The 17,515-nt window shown below is 44.3% G+C and overlaps 2 protein-coding genes across 4 annotated transcripts in view; one reads left to right on the plus strand and one right to left on the minus strand.

The window, feature by feature from the left end:
* The window catches only part of LOC113647972 (zinc finger protein 239-like), a 60,046-nt gene that overhangs the window by 24,455 nt on the left and 18,076 nt on the right, over positions 1-17,515 (plus strand). The window lies entirely within an intron of this gene.
* LOC113647978 lies at positions 15,214-16,823 on the minus strand. Its single transcript, XM_027155019.2, has 2 exons — positions 16,663-16,823; positions 15,214-16,465 (listed from the first exon to the last, which is right to left on the minus strand). Exon 2 carries the CDS (start codon positions 16,456-16,458, stop codon positions 15,508-15,510), a length of 951 nt encoding a protein of 316 aa, XP_027010820.2. The 5' UTR covers positions 16,459-16,465; positions 16,663-16,823; the 3' UTR covers positions 15,214-15,507.

Genomic DNA, 17,515 nt, shown 5'->3' on the forward strand with positions numbered 1-17,515 from the left:
AAGGCTAGGTCTCTAGTCCTCAGCAGCGAATGCACATTAGCAGTCATCCACAGCTTCTGATTGGAGCATGTAGTGATGGTCTTGGAGACGGTCACGTCATCAATGCACTTGCCGATGTAACTGGTCACTGAGCATTGTTCAGGGAGCAAACATTGGAGAGTAGAATGGATGGGAGAGCCGGCCGGCTAGGGTTTGTCTTTAGCCTAGCACGGACACCCGTCTGCTTACAGCGCTTCCGCTTCCTTGCACATCGCTTTCGGCGTCCCCTCTCCTGGTCTCTGGTATCAGACGACACTAGGAACTGGAGGCCTGGTCTCCGCGGCAAGCCGAGGTCACATAGCCTATCCAGTAGCCTATCCATCATCGTGCAGGTTGGTTGTTACACGATTTCTGTACTTTATTAGGTCCTGGTGGTTGTATACATGAACACTGCTGTCTCTGGCATCCATGTAGTAGCAATGGTCGGGCTAAAAACTAAATAAAAACTTTTAAAAAGTGTAAATAGCACCGTATTAATTCCGGAGAGGCCACTGCTTGCTACTGCCGGCCCGTACAGTCACAATCATTCGAGAACAACTCGATAAACATTTAATAGTTTTATATGCTCACCAACATCTGCCTCAGCTCGTGCAGGGCACTTAATTAACTTAAAACTTTATTTGAATGTCCTCAGAGTCTCAAGAGACCAATTTCACACTCACCATAATAAAATGCCTACAAGTATAGACATAAATACTGTCATAAAACCCTTAATAACAGGAAACCGATTCTGGGAAACTGCTGTTCCAGATTTTGGCCACACAAGGACAGTGAAGCTCCATCCAGCACAACACATAACGCCGCCTACATCAGTCCTGAATGTTTTATTTAAAAGACTGAGCACAGCAGCATTATTTGTTTTATCTCATGTTAATACTCACAGTTTTTGCGCCCCTTCTTCTATCTTACCACCTTTCTGCTGCATTGAACACACTGGCGCCGTCTCTCCCCTGCTACAGCACCATACTGCCTCCTGCTGACCCAACACTGCTACTGCAGGTAGATTAATCTAGAAACGTCTTTGCCATGAACAAGTGCTGTTTTTAAATAGCTTACACTTTACCACTATATAAGGATCACATCTTTTTGTTATATCAGCATAGAGAGATCTTTCAATGTAGCAGCACTAAAGTAATTTCTATAACTTTTGAGGTTCTCCTTCCAAGATGTTTGGAATTCTCCTGATTTATTTTGATGCCAATTATATTCTAATTTCAGAGTGATCTGTTTCCAGGAGTGTTTGTGGTCTTTCTACCAGGGTGACACCCAGATGAGGATGTGTGCCCTTTTGAGTCTGGTTCTGCTCAAGGTTTCTTCCTCACATCATCTCATGGAGTTTTTTTTTGTTTGTTTGTTTTAATCTTCCAGCTTGTAAAACAATGTTAAACATCATCTATACTCTGCTATATCTGTGTTAGATGATCTGAAAGACTCCATTTAGTAAATGTCTAATACATTTTAATAATATTTTTATTAGAATTATTATTCATCATGATAAACATTTTACATGCAATGAATTGAATGAACTGTCTTTATGAACTTTGACATTTCAGACACATAGGAAATAGTTAATAATTCAATTTAAATTTGTACCATGTTCTTGATGTTCTGTTAGCAATTGTAGAGAAATTTAATACTTTAATGTTGTAATTGGTGCAGAATTTATTTTTGGAAGTATGAGCATTGTTTGAATACACATATTTCATCATGGCTTTTATTCTCACAGAGAGTTATACTGGAAATCAGAGCTACATTTACATTTCTACTACTATGACATGGCTTGACGCTCAGGCTTACTGCAGACAGCATCACACAGACTTGGCAAGCTCGAGAAATGAAACTGAGGACTCAGTTATAAAGGGAGTGGTCTCAGGCTGGACTTGGATTGGTCTGTTCAGAGACTCCTGGAAGTGGACAGACCAAACCAATTTCTCTACCAGCTGGATGTCTGGAAAATCTGATAATGCTCTGAAGAATGAAAACTGTGGTTATATAAATAACAGTAAGGCTGTTGATTCTCGGTGCTCAGACTCTCGATGCATTTCTTCTGTTGTTCAGGTGAATTATTTCAGGTGAAAAAATTCAAACTGAGTTCAGAATGATAGTTTAATTGTGTGTTACTGTTTGTTTTTCTATATTTAGATATCACAGTACAACAAATAGTAAGAGTGAAGGTCCGATCCAATGAGGATGTGAATGCGGTGATGACGCCATCTTGGAGCAAGTGGGTCTCATCCTCCACAAGACTTATAATGTACATTTCCCAGTATTCATCAAACTCTGACACACATGAACTGTATTGAAATTAGATTCTGACTGTTGTATTCTGTGTTCTTTTCATAAAATAATAATTAATTATTTTATAATTTTATTCATATCTGTGTGATACTTTGACAACGAACTTGTTTATCTATTTATTAAGATTGCTATTATTAATTTTCTATTTATATAATATACATTTACTACATGAATTCCTCACTGATTGTGTCATGTTGTAAAACTGATTTGTACAAGTGTTCATTTGTGAAAGGAATCCACTGTAATGGTGAACAGAAAAACAGGTCAATACACAATGACACAATATAGAAAATAAAGAAGGCTTGATACACAGATAAACTGACAATAATTCACAACATGGTGAAAGGGAGCCTGACTTAAATATATTACAAACAGGAAGCAAACTTTGACGTAAGAATAGGTTCAATATTCAGGCGATGTCTCCCTTTGGTGGAGGTATGAGTGATGTGAGGGCTCTAACGTTACAGTCTGTCATAAATACAAGCTTAATTGTTCATTTATCTGTTTTTATTTCAGAGTTTTGTCATTGAAATATTCCCTGAAGTCATCACTGCTACATAATGGTAAAGTGCATGTGTCTGTGGTCTGTGGTCTTATTCCTAGTTCATTTTACTAGTGTTAAATAAAAATCTAGGACTTATTTTAACTTATTAGTGTGAGATACGCTGATCGGGCAGAACTAAGAGTTATAACTCAGTAGCACTTTCTTCTGTGTTCAGAGAAGAAACTAAAAATTAGAATGGATTACACAAGTACAACTGACACAAAAAGAAAAAAAATTCTCCTTTCTGTTTGCTTTTCTGAGGAAATGCACCATAAACTCCATCCATCCATCCATCCATCCATCCATCCATCCATCCATCCATTTTCTACTGCTTATCCGGGACCGGGTCGCGGGGGCAGCTGTCTAAGCAGGGATGCCCAGACTTCCCTCTCCCCAGACACTTCCTCCAGCTCATCCGGGGGAATACCGAGGCGTTCCCAGGCCAGCCGAGAGACATAGTCCCTCCAGCGTGTCCTACGTCTTCCCCGGGGCCTCCTCCCGGTTGGACATGCCCGGAACACCTCCCCAGGAAGGCGTCCAGGAGGCATCCGGAACAGATGCCCGAGCCACCTCAGCTGACTCCTCTTGATGTGGAGTAGCAGCGGCTCTACTCTGAGCTCCTCCCGAGTGACCGAGCTCCTCACCCTATCTCTAAGGGAGCGCCCAGCCACCCTGCGGAGGAAGCTCATTTCGACCACCTGTATCCGGGATCTTGTCCTTTCGGTCATGACCCAAAGCTCATGACCATAGATGAGGGTAGGAATGTAGATCGACTGGTAAGTAGAGAGCTTCACCTTGCGGCCCAGCTCTTTCTTCACCACAACAGACCAGTATATCGACCGCATCACTGCAGAAGATACACCGAGCCGCCTGTCGATCTCCCGCTCCATCCTTCCCTCACTCGTGAACAAGACCCCAAGATACTTAAATTCCTCCACTTGTGGCAGGAGCTCTCCACCAACCTGAAGCGGACAAGCCACCCTTTTCCGGCTGATAACCATGGCCTCGGATTTGGAGGTGCTGATTCTCATCCCCGCCACCTCACACTCGGCTGCAAACCGTCCCAGTGCATGCTGGAGGTCCTGATTTGAGGAAGCCCACAGGACAACATCATCTGCAAAAAGCAGAGACGAAATCCTGTGTTCCCCAAACTGAACTCCCTCTACCCCCCGACTGCGCCTAGAAATCCTGTCCATATAAATAATGAACAGGACCGGTGACAAAGGGCAGCCCTGTCGGAGTCCAACATGCACAGGGAACAAGTCTGACTTACTGCCGGCAATGCGAACCAAACTCCTGCTATCATATAGGGACCGGACAGCGATTAGCAGAGGGCCCCGGACCCCATACTCCCAGAGCACCCCCCACAGGTCACCACGAGGGACACAGTCGAATGCCTTCTCCAGATCCACAAAGCACATGTGGACTGGCTGGGCAAACTCCCATGAACCCTCCAGCAGCCTGGTGAGGGTATAGAGATGGTCCAGTGTTCCACGACCGGGACGAAACCTGCATTGTTCCTCCTGCATCCGAGGTTCGACTATCGGCCAAATTCTCCTCTCCAGTACCCTGGCATAGACTTTTCTGGGGAGGCTGATGAGTGTGATCCCTCTATAGTTGGAACACACCCTCTGGTCCCCCTTCTTAAACAGAGGGACCACCACCCCAGTCTGCCAGTCGAACCAAGCGTGTCAACCAAGACAGCCCCACAACATCCAGAGACTTGAGGTACTCAGGGCAGATCTCATCCACCCCCAGTGCCTTGCCACTGAGGAGCTCCTCAACTACCTCAGTGACCTCAGCTTGGGGGATCGACGAGTCCACAACTGAGTCCTTGGCCTCTGCTTCCTCAGTGGAAGATTTGTCAGTGGGGTTGAGGAGAACCTCGAAGTACTCATTCCACCGTCCGAGTATGTCCCCAGTTGAAGTCAGCAGATTCCCACTCCCACTGTAAACAGTGTGAGCAGGGCACTACTTCCCCCTCCTGAGTCGCCGGATTGTTTGCCAGAATTTCTTCGAGGCCAACCGATAATCCTTCTCCATGGCCTCACAAAACTCCTCCCATACCTAAGTTTTCGCCTCCGTAACCACCCGGGCTGAAGCTCGCTTGGCCCTCCGGTACCTCTCAGCTGCCTCCGGAGTCCCCCGAGCCAACCAGGCTCAATAGGACTCCTTCTTCAGCTTGACGGCATCCCTTACATCCGGGGTCCACCACCGGGTTCGGGGGTTGCCGCCACGACAGGCACCGGAGACCTTACGGCCACAGCTCCGAGCAGCTGCGTCGACAATGGAGGTGGAGAACACGGTCCACTCGGACTCAATGTCTCCAACCTCCCTCGGGATCTGGTTGAAGATCTGCCGGAGGTGGGAGTTGAAGATCTCTCTGACAGGAGACTCTGCCAAACGTTCCCAGCAGACCCTCACAGTACGTTTGGGTCTGCCAAGTCTGTCCAACTTCCTCCCCTGCCATCGGATCCAACTTACCACCAGGTGGTGATCAGTTGACAGCTCCGCCCCTCTCTTTACCCGAGTATCCAATACATACGGCCAGAGGTCAGATGAAACAACCACAAAGTCGATCATCAACCTCCGACCTAGGGTGTCCTGGTGCCACATGCACTGATGAAAACCTTTATGCTTGAACATGGTGTTCGTTATGGACAAACTGTGACTAGCACAGAAGTCCAATAACAGAACACCACTCGGGTTCAATTCGGAGGGGCCGTTCCTCCCAATCACGCCCCTCCAGGTGTCACTGTCGCTGCCCACATGAGCGTAGAAGTCCCCCAGTAGAATGACGGAGTCCCCAGTCGGAGCACTTTCCAGCACCCCTCCCAGAGACGCCAAGAAGGTCGGGTACCCTACACTCCCATTTGGCCCGTAAGCACAAATAACAGTGACAGACCTATCCCTGTCCTGAAGGTGCAGGGAAACGACCCTCTTGTTAACCGGGGTGAACTCCAATACAATGCGGCTGAGCTGGGGGGCTATGAGCAAGCCCACACCAGCCCGCTGCCTCTCACCGCGGGCAACTCCAGAGTAGTAAAGAGTCCAGCCTCTCTCGAGGAGTTGGGTTCCAGAGCCCAAGCTGTGTGTGGAGGTGAGCCCAACTATCTCTAGTCGGTATCTCTGAACCTCCCGCATCAGCTCAGGCTCCTTCCCCCCAGCGTGGTGACATTCCATGTCCCTAGAGCCAGGTTCCGTGTCCGGCTGCCACCCAATCCACAATGCACCGGCCCCTTACAGTTTCTCCTGCAGGTGGCGGGCCCACTGGAGATCGGCCCCACATCGTTCATTTGGGCTGAGCCCGAACGGGCCCCGTGGGGTAAGACCCGGTCACCAGGCGCTCGCATGCGAGCCCCAACCCCAGGCCTGGCTCCAGGGTGGGGCCCCGGTTGCACCATACCGGGCGAAGTCACGAACCTTGTTTTATTCTTCTTCATAAGGGGTTTTGAACCGCTCTTTATCTGGCCCGTCACCCAGGACCTGTTTGCCTTGGGAGACCCTACCAGGGGCAGAAAGCCCCAGACAACATAGCTCCTAGGATCATTCAGGCACGCAAACCCCTCCACCACAATAAGGTGGCAGTTCAAGGAGATGCACCATATACTTGGCAGAGCATAATGGGCCTGAAACAAACAAACAAACAATCAATCAAACAACTGTTATACAGAGCAACTTGCAGATTCTTCTTCTTCTTCTTCTTCTCATTGAGAGAATATAATAAAAATATAATTTCCCTTGTGGTAAAGTGATGCACATTTTCTTTAAAAATAATGTATGTGTAATGTTTAGAGAAATGATTCCTGGAAGATTAATAATTGTAGACTGCCATTATAAAAGTAAAACATGTTAAGGTGTACACGCTGTCTGAAAGTGCTGGAAAAATTATGAATATTCTACAAATTGTATGAAGATCTTAATGTTGGCCTCAATATCATTTTAATGTGGTGACAATTTAATATGACTACACACTAAAGAAAAGTTTTTGAAGAATGTTTGAGATACCTGTGACCTTGAAGAGACATTTAGAGTAAAATTCCCTGAAGAATAGTTACACATGGATAGATACCAATCTATGAATATGCTGGAGACGAGGTGGTGAGACTCATCTTAGTCAGGCTATGGTAAAGTTGTCAGACTCATAGATACACCTTACCTGCTCAGGCTTTGTAGACAATGACTGACAGTTACCTTTTTAATGAGTTGGGGTTCACTTGAATTTGTCTCCCTGTTAGAACCATGTTTATAAAAACTCAGTGTAACAAATGATTGAGGCTCTTCCTCTTTGAGATTTGTCTGAGGTCGTTGGCTCGTGTTGTGCAGCACTAAAATAAACTGTAACCTTTTATTCTTGTCTATGATTACCAGTGTGTCATTTTCTCCAGACCGCCATTACAACACATACAATCATAAAGACACATTTACAACGCTTTTCCCTAATGAATGTTATTGTACACTAAAGATTAAGACCAGAATAGATAGAATATATGTTTTAAATGTAATGAAAGTGATTCATTATAAAACTTGATACTAGCTGAATCTACTACCAATTGTAGTGACACAGATCTGCGAAAGCTCTTACAACCTGATTAGAAATATACTAAGTTATTTAAAGTGGAGACATCAGAATAGTGCAGTATTGGGGGTCCTCAGTGAAAGTTGTTGGAACGGACTGGTTTTAAATTTTGAGGTTTATTTTTAGCTATTATCATAACCCTTTGTACAGATGGATATTAGTCCGTGTTCAGTCCCCTCTGTCCCCTCTGTTACAGGGTAGCATTTAGTACTAAACCCTTATTACAATTATCAGATGACCAAATTTATGACTGTGTAGTGTAGAATTGTAAAGTATTAATAAATACTGGTTAAACAAAGCATTATTTATCGCGTGAGTGACAAATATTTGTCAGGTGAAGTGTGTGATTTTTATAATGTGCTTAAACACAGTTTCAACACTTTACACTCCTTAATCTAACAGACCTGGATCATCTACATCAGTTGACTAGTAAATAACTTTAAACATGAAATGTGTGGGGTTGGCACGTCCAGGGTGTATCCTGCCTTGATGCTTGATGACGCTTGAGGCACAGACTCCCCTTGACCCGAGGTAGTTCGGATAAGCGGTAGAAAATGAATGAATGAATGAATGAATGAATGAATGAATGAATGAATGAATGAAATGCACTAACAACATTGTGCATGAGCACCCTCTACTGCCTGATAATGGTAATGTAATATTTTCTCACTCTTGTTGAACTATGTGACTGATTGTAGTTCAGGTGAATGAAATGAAACACAATTTTAATCTTTAAATTGTTCACACAATCTGTTTCATTGGAGGACTCTGGACGTGTGTACATCAAAATCATATAAATTAGTTTCAGCTGTGGAGAACACTGTTTGCTGGGTTGATAGAAACCCCATTTCCAGAACAGTTGGGACACTTTCTAAAAATACTCAAAATGAATGACAATTGTAGATTTTAATATTTATTGTATTTTTAGAAAGTCTACAAACTGTTCTGGAAATAGGGTTTCTATCTACCCGGCAAACACAATGTTTTTCTCTAACCAAGTTCTAATAGTATTAATATAAGTATTTGTTTATTTCTTGTACATTGCATTTTTATACATGTATTAATTTACACAGGAATATGTGGGAACAAACATGGAGATGTTAGGGGTATAGAAATGCTGTAACAAACTAAATTACTATGACATACTGACATCGATAAGCTGTTGTTACTGCGCATGCGTAAATCACTGAACTGATACAGCAACATGTAAATGGTTATGATTTAATGTCTTATCAACTTATGAGTGTTTAACTCAGTTACATTAGTTTTTGAAACAACTGATGGAGCAAAAGAAACATTTCAAAATGATGCTTTTTTGTAAGTTTTTGTAAGTTGATGAAGATTAGTTTATTAACTTTATATCTTTAAGACACGTAAAACACCCACGCTTGCACATCAATGCCTGTACTGGGTGTTTTAGTTGTAAAACTTAAATGTAAGAAACGTATTCAACTAAAGTTATGATAACAAAGAACTTTTCAAATGTGTTAAATTGATTGTATTAATATCTGCCGGCAGCGGCGGGATGAAGGAATTTACGTCATGACGTCATTGTGAATTAGGTTATGTGAGCAATACTGTATAGTCAATACTGAAATGTTTGTTTTTTACAGTTTAAACACTGAACCTAAAACAGATTAAGGATAGACCTTTTCACAAAAGTATAAAGTGTGACCCATTTAAAAAAAATCATGGTATTAAGCAGTGTGCAAATGGCTTTTCTTGCATTCCTATATTTTTCAACTTATTACTACTATCCAATAAATAGCTAAATTCTAATTCTAGACTCTAAACCTTTGAATTAGATAACGATGCAGTCACGTGGGTGTGTGTGAGAACCAAAGCTTCGGACGTCATTGGTCTTGTGATTTTTCCAGAACGAATCAAGCTTCTATATAAAGCTTCAATGAAAATCGGTTAATTTTTTTTAACACACGCCTCAGAGCTTCGGTGTCACTGGTAGCATCACTAGTGAACAAAATGTGTAGCGATACTAAATCATCTGTTGTGGTTATACTATTCAAATAGTATAATATGAATAAGTAAACACTTAAAAGATGAAGTAATTATACTGACGTACATGTCCCTTAGTGACATGTTTTCGGATTGTGTAGGAAACCCTTCCGCTCTCACACTAAGAAATGTGTCCTGGTTTGCACGGGTAAGTTTGGAAAACACAAGATCAACTACCAAAGTTGGTCATACCTTGAACGCAGATGTCCTTCGAAGTCCCGCTGGTCTTCTAAAAAAGGATCCTCTTCAAGTTCCTCTACCTAATCTATTGTTTAAATCTTTAGATGAAGGAGTGTTGTCTTTTCAGGGTCCTTACAATATTATTAAAAGTAATACAGATAAATGTGTGTAATATATGTAAAATAAAAAAGAAAATTACAAATAAAAACTCCTTCAAATAATCAAATAATCAGTACGCCATAAACACGCAACTTGCAATAGGGGAGGGGAATGGGGGGTGGAGGTAATCCAGCACAGGCAAGCAGCGATCAGCCAGCACTAGTCACACTGGTTGTCAGACTGGCGTTGCAAAGCGGCGAAGGCGTGGGATGGGGGTGGGGTGTGAATGCTTATCTTTATATATGTGCTTGTGTGTATGTATGTATGTATGTATGTAAGTGTGTAGGCCTGGATAGTCATTGCTCTCGGTATAAAATCTAGGTGCCTCAGTCCGCAAGATTGTCATAGCGATACACAGCAAGTCCAGACAGGTCCCAGACAGAGTCAACAATCTTGGCAGAGGCCAGTGCTGGTTGAGGGGAGCCAAAAGCAGATAAGATTGGGATTGTTTGGTCTTGAGGCAAGTAGACGCATTCCATTTTACACAACTACTCTCTTAGTCCATTCTGGTCTCCAAATAGATTAATTTGCCTTTCCAAAGCAGTGAGCATCTCCGTGATGTTCTCCAAAGCAGTGAGCTTCTCCGTAATGTTCTCCATATTGCGGTTAATAGTCCCAGCCTCAGTGCTGACCGCTCTGCACACTGCTTCAATCATGACGGGCAGCCTTGTGAGGTTTTGGACAGATGTTACCTTTTCTGATTTTCTCAACAAACCAGGGCAATGCCTAATCCAATCATCAGAAATTCTGTCATAATGGTTCTGAATAGGTAGATATGTTCAATGTCTGCCATGGAAAGAGCCGCCAGACACACGACCCGCCACCTCTCCCACGCGTCCATCGTATAGCCAGCTGCGAACTTTCCAGCAGGGATGTCAGGTTCCCCTGAACCCAAGCTTCTCGTCGAGAAGATGGTGTCAATTGCGTTAAGAGACCAGTTAATTAAATCCATGATACTCCATGATTTTTTTATTTTGGAGAGCAGTGCGGAGAGAGTCTCTCAAAGTATAAGACAATAGACGAGATGAGAGGAGCAAAGCAGGGAAAGTAAGGGGGAGGAGAGGGAGAGAACATGCGACCGTCTTTGTTGAGAGCCAAAGAGAAAAGGTAACATTGTCAGTCACTGTCTACAAAGCCTGAGCAGGTAAAATGTATCTATAAGACTGACCACGGCCTGTCTAAGCTGGTTCAGGCCTTTGAGTCTCACCACCTCGTCACCACCTCGTCACCACCTCGTCTCCAGCACATTCTGTCCCTCCATCAGCTCACAAATAACTTCTAGTCACGTACACAGAAGGTCAGAACAAAATTTTCCATCACATAGATTCACTTTTTATCATAGACTTTCTTCAATACACTCTGGATATTGTAGTGTTTGTAACTGGAAATCTCTCTCTCATGTGTGTTTGTATTGAAATCCCCAAATAAGACCATATTATAACCTACATTTAGGACGTTATATAATATCTTCCCGGCTCTGTCAGCTGTGTGTGTGTGTGTAGGTTGATAATGCTTAGTTTTTGGTTTTTATAATGGCTGTCTATTAATCTTCCAGGGTGTAATGTGTCTGTCTGTGTTTTCCCCTTGTTTCTGTCTGCCGTCTCTCCCTGGTTTTAATTGTTTTGCTCCGCCCACTCATTGCTCACCATGGACACTAATCACATTCCATCTCTTCCCCAGGTGTCTTGTCTTTGTCTCTAATCGTCTCTGCTTGGTTATTGGCCCCTGTCCACTATATCTACTTTGTCTGTTCACTTCCCTGGTGTTGGTCGTTGTAGGTGTTCGGTTCATGTTGTTCTCTGTTCCTGTTCTGTGTCCTGATCTGTTTTGCCTGCCTGTATGTTTGTTTCTTGTTTTTGTCCAGTAAAGTCCTGTCTGCATTTGGATCCTCTCTTGCCTTTTGTTTCACCATGTCACATCGTGACAGAACGACCAACCCCATGGATCCAGCAGAAATCCTGTTTTGTCTACGTCAGGAGGACGCCCCAGTTGAGGAATACACGGAGGTATTCTTGGACCTGTGCAACGAGGTCAACTTTGGGGAGAAGGCTCTCAAGGACATTTTTAAGTACGGACTAAAGGACATCCTGCGGTATCTGATGCCGTCTACTCGAGAGATAAAAACATTTTCAGAGTTCGTCAACCTGCCGAACCGACCGGGTTGACGGAACCGACCGGGTCGACGGAACCGACCGGGTCGATGGAACCTGCCGGGTCGACGGAACCTGCCGAACCGACCGGGTCGACGGAACCTGCCGAACCGACCAGGTCGAAGGAACCTGCCGAACCGACCGGGTCGACGGAACCGACCGGGTCGACGGAACCTGCCGAACCGACCGGGTCGACGGAACCGACCGGGTCGATGGAACCTGCCGGGTCGACGGAACCTGCCGAACCGACCGGGTCGACGGAACCGACCGGGTCAACGGAACCTGCCGAACCGACTAGGTCGACGGAACCTGCCGAACTGACCGGGTCAACGGAACCGACCGGGTCGATGGAACCTGCCGGGTCGACGGAACCTGCCGAACCGACCGGGTCGATGGAACCGACCGGGTCGAAGGAACCGGCCGAGCTGACGGAACCAGCCGACTCAGCCGGGTCGACCGAAATGACTGAGTCAGAGAACGCGGTCGACATCATGACACCCAAACTACCTGAACTCTCTGCCTGGCCTGAACCTATGCATGTTTCTGTTTTCCTGTGTTTTGCTTCGCTGGACTTGCTAGCCCTTCTACCTCCTGTCCCTGTTCATAGGCCCAAAGCACCACCCTGGCTGCCAACTCCATTCTGGTCTCTGGCCCCGCCTCCAGCACCACCCTGGTCTCCGGTCCTGCTCTGGTCTCTGGCTCCGCCTCCAGCACCACCCTGGTCCCCGGTCCTGCTCTGGTCTCTGGCCCCGCCTCCAGCACCACCCTGGTCTCCGGTCCTGCTCTGGTCTCTGGCTCCTCCTCCGGCACCGCCCTGGTCTCCGGTCCTGCTCTGGTCTCTGGCCCCGCCTCCAGCACCACCCTGGTCTCCGGTCCTGCTCTGGTCTCTGGCTCCTCCTCCGGCACCGCCCTGGTCTCCGGTCCTGCTCTGGTCTCTGGCTCTGCCTCCGGCACCACCCTGGCCTCCTGTTCTCCCGGCGCCGCCCTGGCCTCCTGTTCTCCCGGCGCCGCCCTGGCCTCGTGTTCTCCCGGCGCCGCCCTGGCCTCCTGCTCTGCCGGCTGCGCCCTGGCCTCCTGCTCTGCCGGCGCCGCACCTGGCCTCCTGCTCTGCCGGCGCCGCCCTGGCCTCCTGCTCTGCCGGCGCCGCCCTGGCCTCCGGCCCGGCTGGCGCCACCCCGGCATTCTGCTCAGCGGGCGCCACCACTACACGAACCCGACCCGCCCTCCTACCCTGGTTGCGCCTTCGCTCCACCCGCCTGAACTGGGTTTTGTGGACTTGGGAGCGTCTGGAAGCCGCTCGTAGGGGGGGGGCTCTGTAATGTGTCTGTCTGTGTTTTCCACTTGTTTCTGTCTGCCGTCTCTCCCTGGTTTTAATTGTTTTGCTCCGCCCACTCATTGCTCACCATGGACACTAATCACATTCCATTTCTTCCCCAGGTGTCTTGTCTTTGTCTCTAATCGTCTCTGCTTGGTTATTGGCTTCTGTCCACTATATCTACTCTGTCTGTTCACTTCCCTGGTGTTGGTCGTTGTAGGTGTTCGGTTCATGTTGTTCTCTGTTCCTGTTCCGTGTCCTGATCTGTTTTGCCTGCCTGTATGTTTGTTTCTTGTTTTTGTCCAGTAAAGTCCTGTCTGCATTTGGATCCTCTCTTGCCTTTTGTTTCACCATGTCACATCGTGACACAGGGATAATTTCCATTGACATAATTTCTACAGTCAGCACAATATTTTCTGATGGTAGATCTAGTTAGTGTTTTTAGGCCACTGCTCATTGAGACATATTCACAAGAGCTGAAGGAATGTCACACACACACACACACACACACACACACACACACACACACACACACACACACACACACACAATGATTGAATATGTTTGTGCTGTCTCTGGGGTGTGTGTGTGTCTGTGTCTGAAATGTATATCGTGAGATCCCTATCAGTGTTAGGCAGTAACGCGTTACTGTAACGCTGTTATTTATGACAGTAACTAATACTCTAATGCGTTACTTTTTTAAATAAAGTAACTCCGTTACCGTTACTATATGGTGCGTTACCCGTTACTTTTTTTAATTAATTAATTTTGGCTGAAGTGTAGCATAATTTGTATGCTAACCTGTTACCTGTATGCGCTGCTGTAAGCCTAACCTGTTTACAGCAGCGACACATTGTAGGATCGGTGGATGCTAACCTGTAAACACGAAGACGTGCTGTGACGTCTCTTTTTATCTCTTGGGAATAAAACACATTCTCAGTTGTGTAATGTAATCCCTTGCTGTCTGTTTTTTAGATTTCTTTCGTTTGAATAACCATATGCAGCAAAGAATGCATCGTCGATGCATTTGAGGTAAAGGAGCACCGTACAAAGATGGCAGCGGTTTTGACGCATTTTTAGGACCCCAAAGCGACATCTAGTGTATAGAAATCTATGGGTTTGGAGCACATACTTGACTACTTGTCTCTGTCGCGCATGCGTGCTCTTGCTCACTCGCTCTAGATTCTGGGAGATTGTAACTAATTTGTTGGCATCAGGGAGCCACTATCAATATGTGGTAGACTCCCGGAACATCCGGGACACTTGGGATGTCTGGTTTTGTGTTTGTATAAACCATAACGCATAAAAGGGCATTAATGGGAACATTAAAGAACATTCTTTAAAAAAATAACTAAAAAGTTACTTTTAACAGTAACGCGTTACTTTTAAATTGAGTAATTGAGTTACTTTTTGAATGAAGTAACTAGTAACTGTAACTAGTTACTAATTTTTTATTAACTAACACAACACTGATCCCTATGAGTATATAAATTTTTACAAACAAAACTGTATGTTAAGTAATAGTAACATACACAGCCAAATGCATTTGGACACCTGACACTGCAATCTGTCAAAGTGGGCCATCAACGTTAGAAGCATTCTATACAATGACTTTGTGTGGTTTAGGATTAATATTTCCCTTCAGTTGAATTAAAGGGCTGAACATGTTGCATCAAGTTACCCCTGTGCACAAAGCGAGGTCCATTAAGACTCAGAGCATGTAAGGCATTGTTTAATGTTTAATAGAGAAGTAATTAATACAGAAGGGTATGCAATTTTATGAAAGGTATATGGAATTATTACTTGAACAAAAGTTAATTAAATGGATATATATTATATATATATTATAGAATATATAAAGTGTATGAATATATAAAGTCTGATATATGATCTAATTGAAAAATTAGTACATTTAATAATAGAAGGTGAGTTGTTTTTTTTTCATTATATGTTCATTAACATGTCTTTTTCTTTGTGCTAATCTGACTTGACAACCTAATAAACAAAGTTTATTCTAAAATAATGTGTTAGTGTCGAGCCATTAATAAAATTGAATCCCCTCAATCAGCAACGTGTTAGTTAAGTATCAACCCCATTAACCCTAAGCATTCAGGCACTCACAGTCAGACTATAAGCAATTCTTCCTCAGCACATCACACTTCTTATCACCCAGATTTGTTAGCTGGTGGCAGAGGAATTGTAGAGGGGGGATTAGGATCATCATCAATTGTCAGATCACGGCAGAAGAGGACATCATTCTTGCCAAAGCCAAGCTTGTACTGCCAAATGTACATTTTAGTGTGGGGCTGTAGAGACAGGGACAGACTTTCTTCTGTCTCAGTTGCTTCTTCCCACTTTGTCCTCCATATTCTGCTGACAGAGAGATCTGAAATTTGGCAATGGCTTCAGTCAGAGCCCCTGACTGAAATGTGCTGCTCATTGAAATTTTCCAGTTGTGCTCTATACTACTTATATGGGATTTGTTATAGCCCACTTTCTTAGTTATCTTCTTTTGCCAGGTTAAGGGAGTTTCTGAATCGTTGGAAATCGTCTTAATGAGCTCCCTTTTTCCAAATGCTGGGCCATGTGTTGCAGCCAGGCCTCCAGGAAGGAAGCTCAGAACATCTGGGTGAACTGAGTATGTGCTTGCATTGGTGTCTTTGTTAAGGTTATCAGTTTTGTGGTACTCGATCCCCCATTCACCTTTTGGCTTGAGCAAGTAGGAGTAAGATTTTGTGCCCCAGTAGTATAGGCCATCCTTGCAGTTTGGATGCAGTGGATATTCAATTGCATTACTATCCGTGTTCATATCGGCAGTTTTATGATACACACCTCTGCTCTTAAAGACTATGTAGAAGTATCCATAGGCAGACAGATAGTTGTCACCTCCTTGACAGTTTGGGTGAAGGTCAAACACTTTAGCCTCATAATCGTTGGTCATATCGGACACACAGCGACACGTATTACCTTTAATGATGTAAAATGTGCTGTTGTCATAGGCAAGATAGTGATCTCCACCCTGACAGGAGGGGTGCAGGCTGTAAATGGTGAGATTGCTGCCTTGATGGAAATTTGTTGAGTACATGTAACCGCCAAGATCAGAGCGAACGATATAATAATTGTCATCTACACCACAGAAATCAACACCTTTGGCTTCGCTCTTTGAGAGGATCCCCGCCATCTTTTTTCTGAAAAACAACAAACAGAATGTCTGTCATCAAAAGTATCATAAATTGTTACACATTTTATGTCAAAAATAAGCAGTAAGTAATACAATAAGCAAATAAAAGCAATCCAAATAATAAACAATGTTTAAGTAAAAGTGAAATAAAGTGAAATACAACAATAAGCGGAGTGGAGGCAGAATGTTCACAGAGATACTTACAGGTAAGCTAGGCGGTGGAAGGGTTGTGGGTGTGGAATACAGAGGTTCTGTCTTCTCCAATAACAAGTAGTGAGAAAATATCCAGAGTCTCTCTATATACTATACTGGAAACATTATCTCCTCCTGCTAGAAGTCAGTCCAAGAAATAAGTACAAACCTTTCAAGACCACACCCTAAAGAAGAACGAAGAAAGTGGACTGCAGTTACTTCTGAACAAACACACACCATATACCATTTTGTGTGTGTGTGTGTGTGTGTGTGTGTTTGCATTTCTTCAGAATACTGCAGTTACTTCTGAAGAAACACACACCATATACCATTTTGTGTGTGTGTGTGTGTGTGTGTGTGTGTGTGTTTTCAGAATACTGCAGTTACTTCTGAAGAAACACACACCATATACCATTGTGTGTGTGTGTGTGTGTGTTTTCAGAATACTGCAGTTACTTCTGAAGAAACACACACCATATACCATTGTGTGTGTGTGTGTGTGTGTGTGTGTGTGTGTGTGTGTGTGTGTGTGTGTGTGTGTGTTTTCAGAATACTGCAGTTACTTCTGAAGAAACACACACCATATACCGGGCATCACCAAACGGCGGACCGCGGTCCAGATCCGGACAGAGTGACGGGTCTGCCCGGACCCGTTAAAATTCTAATATTATCATATCAAGCATCTCCTTATTATAATCTAATATTATAAGATTATATAAGCTCTTTGATATTAAAAAAAAGATAAATCTTTCGTTCATGCACAGTTAATCTAGTTATTACAACAGGAGCATCATCAAAAGCCAAGCCAAAAACAGTTTCTGTTCCATACTCCAGAGCAGAAGGTGGCAGTAATGCACCTAATTAC

The sequence above is a fragment of the Tachysurus fulvidraco genome, chromosome 16 (assembly GCF_022655615.1).
Source record: "Tachysurus fulvidraco isolate hzauxx_2018 chromosome 16, HZAU_PFXX_2.0, whole genome shotgun sequence".
Classification (NCBI taxonomy): domain Eukaryota; kingdom Metazoa; phylum Chordata; class Actinopteri; order Siluriformes; family Bagridae; genus Tachysurus; species Tachysurus fulvidraco.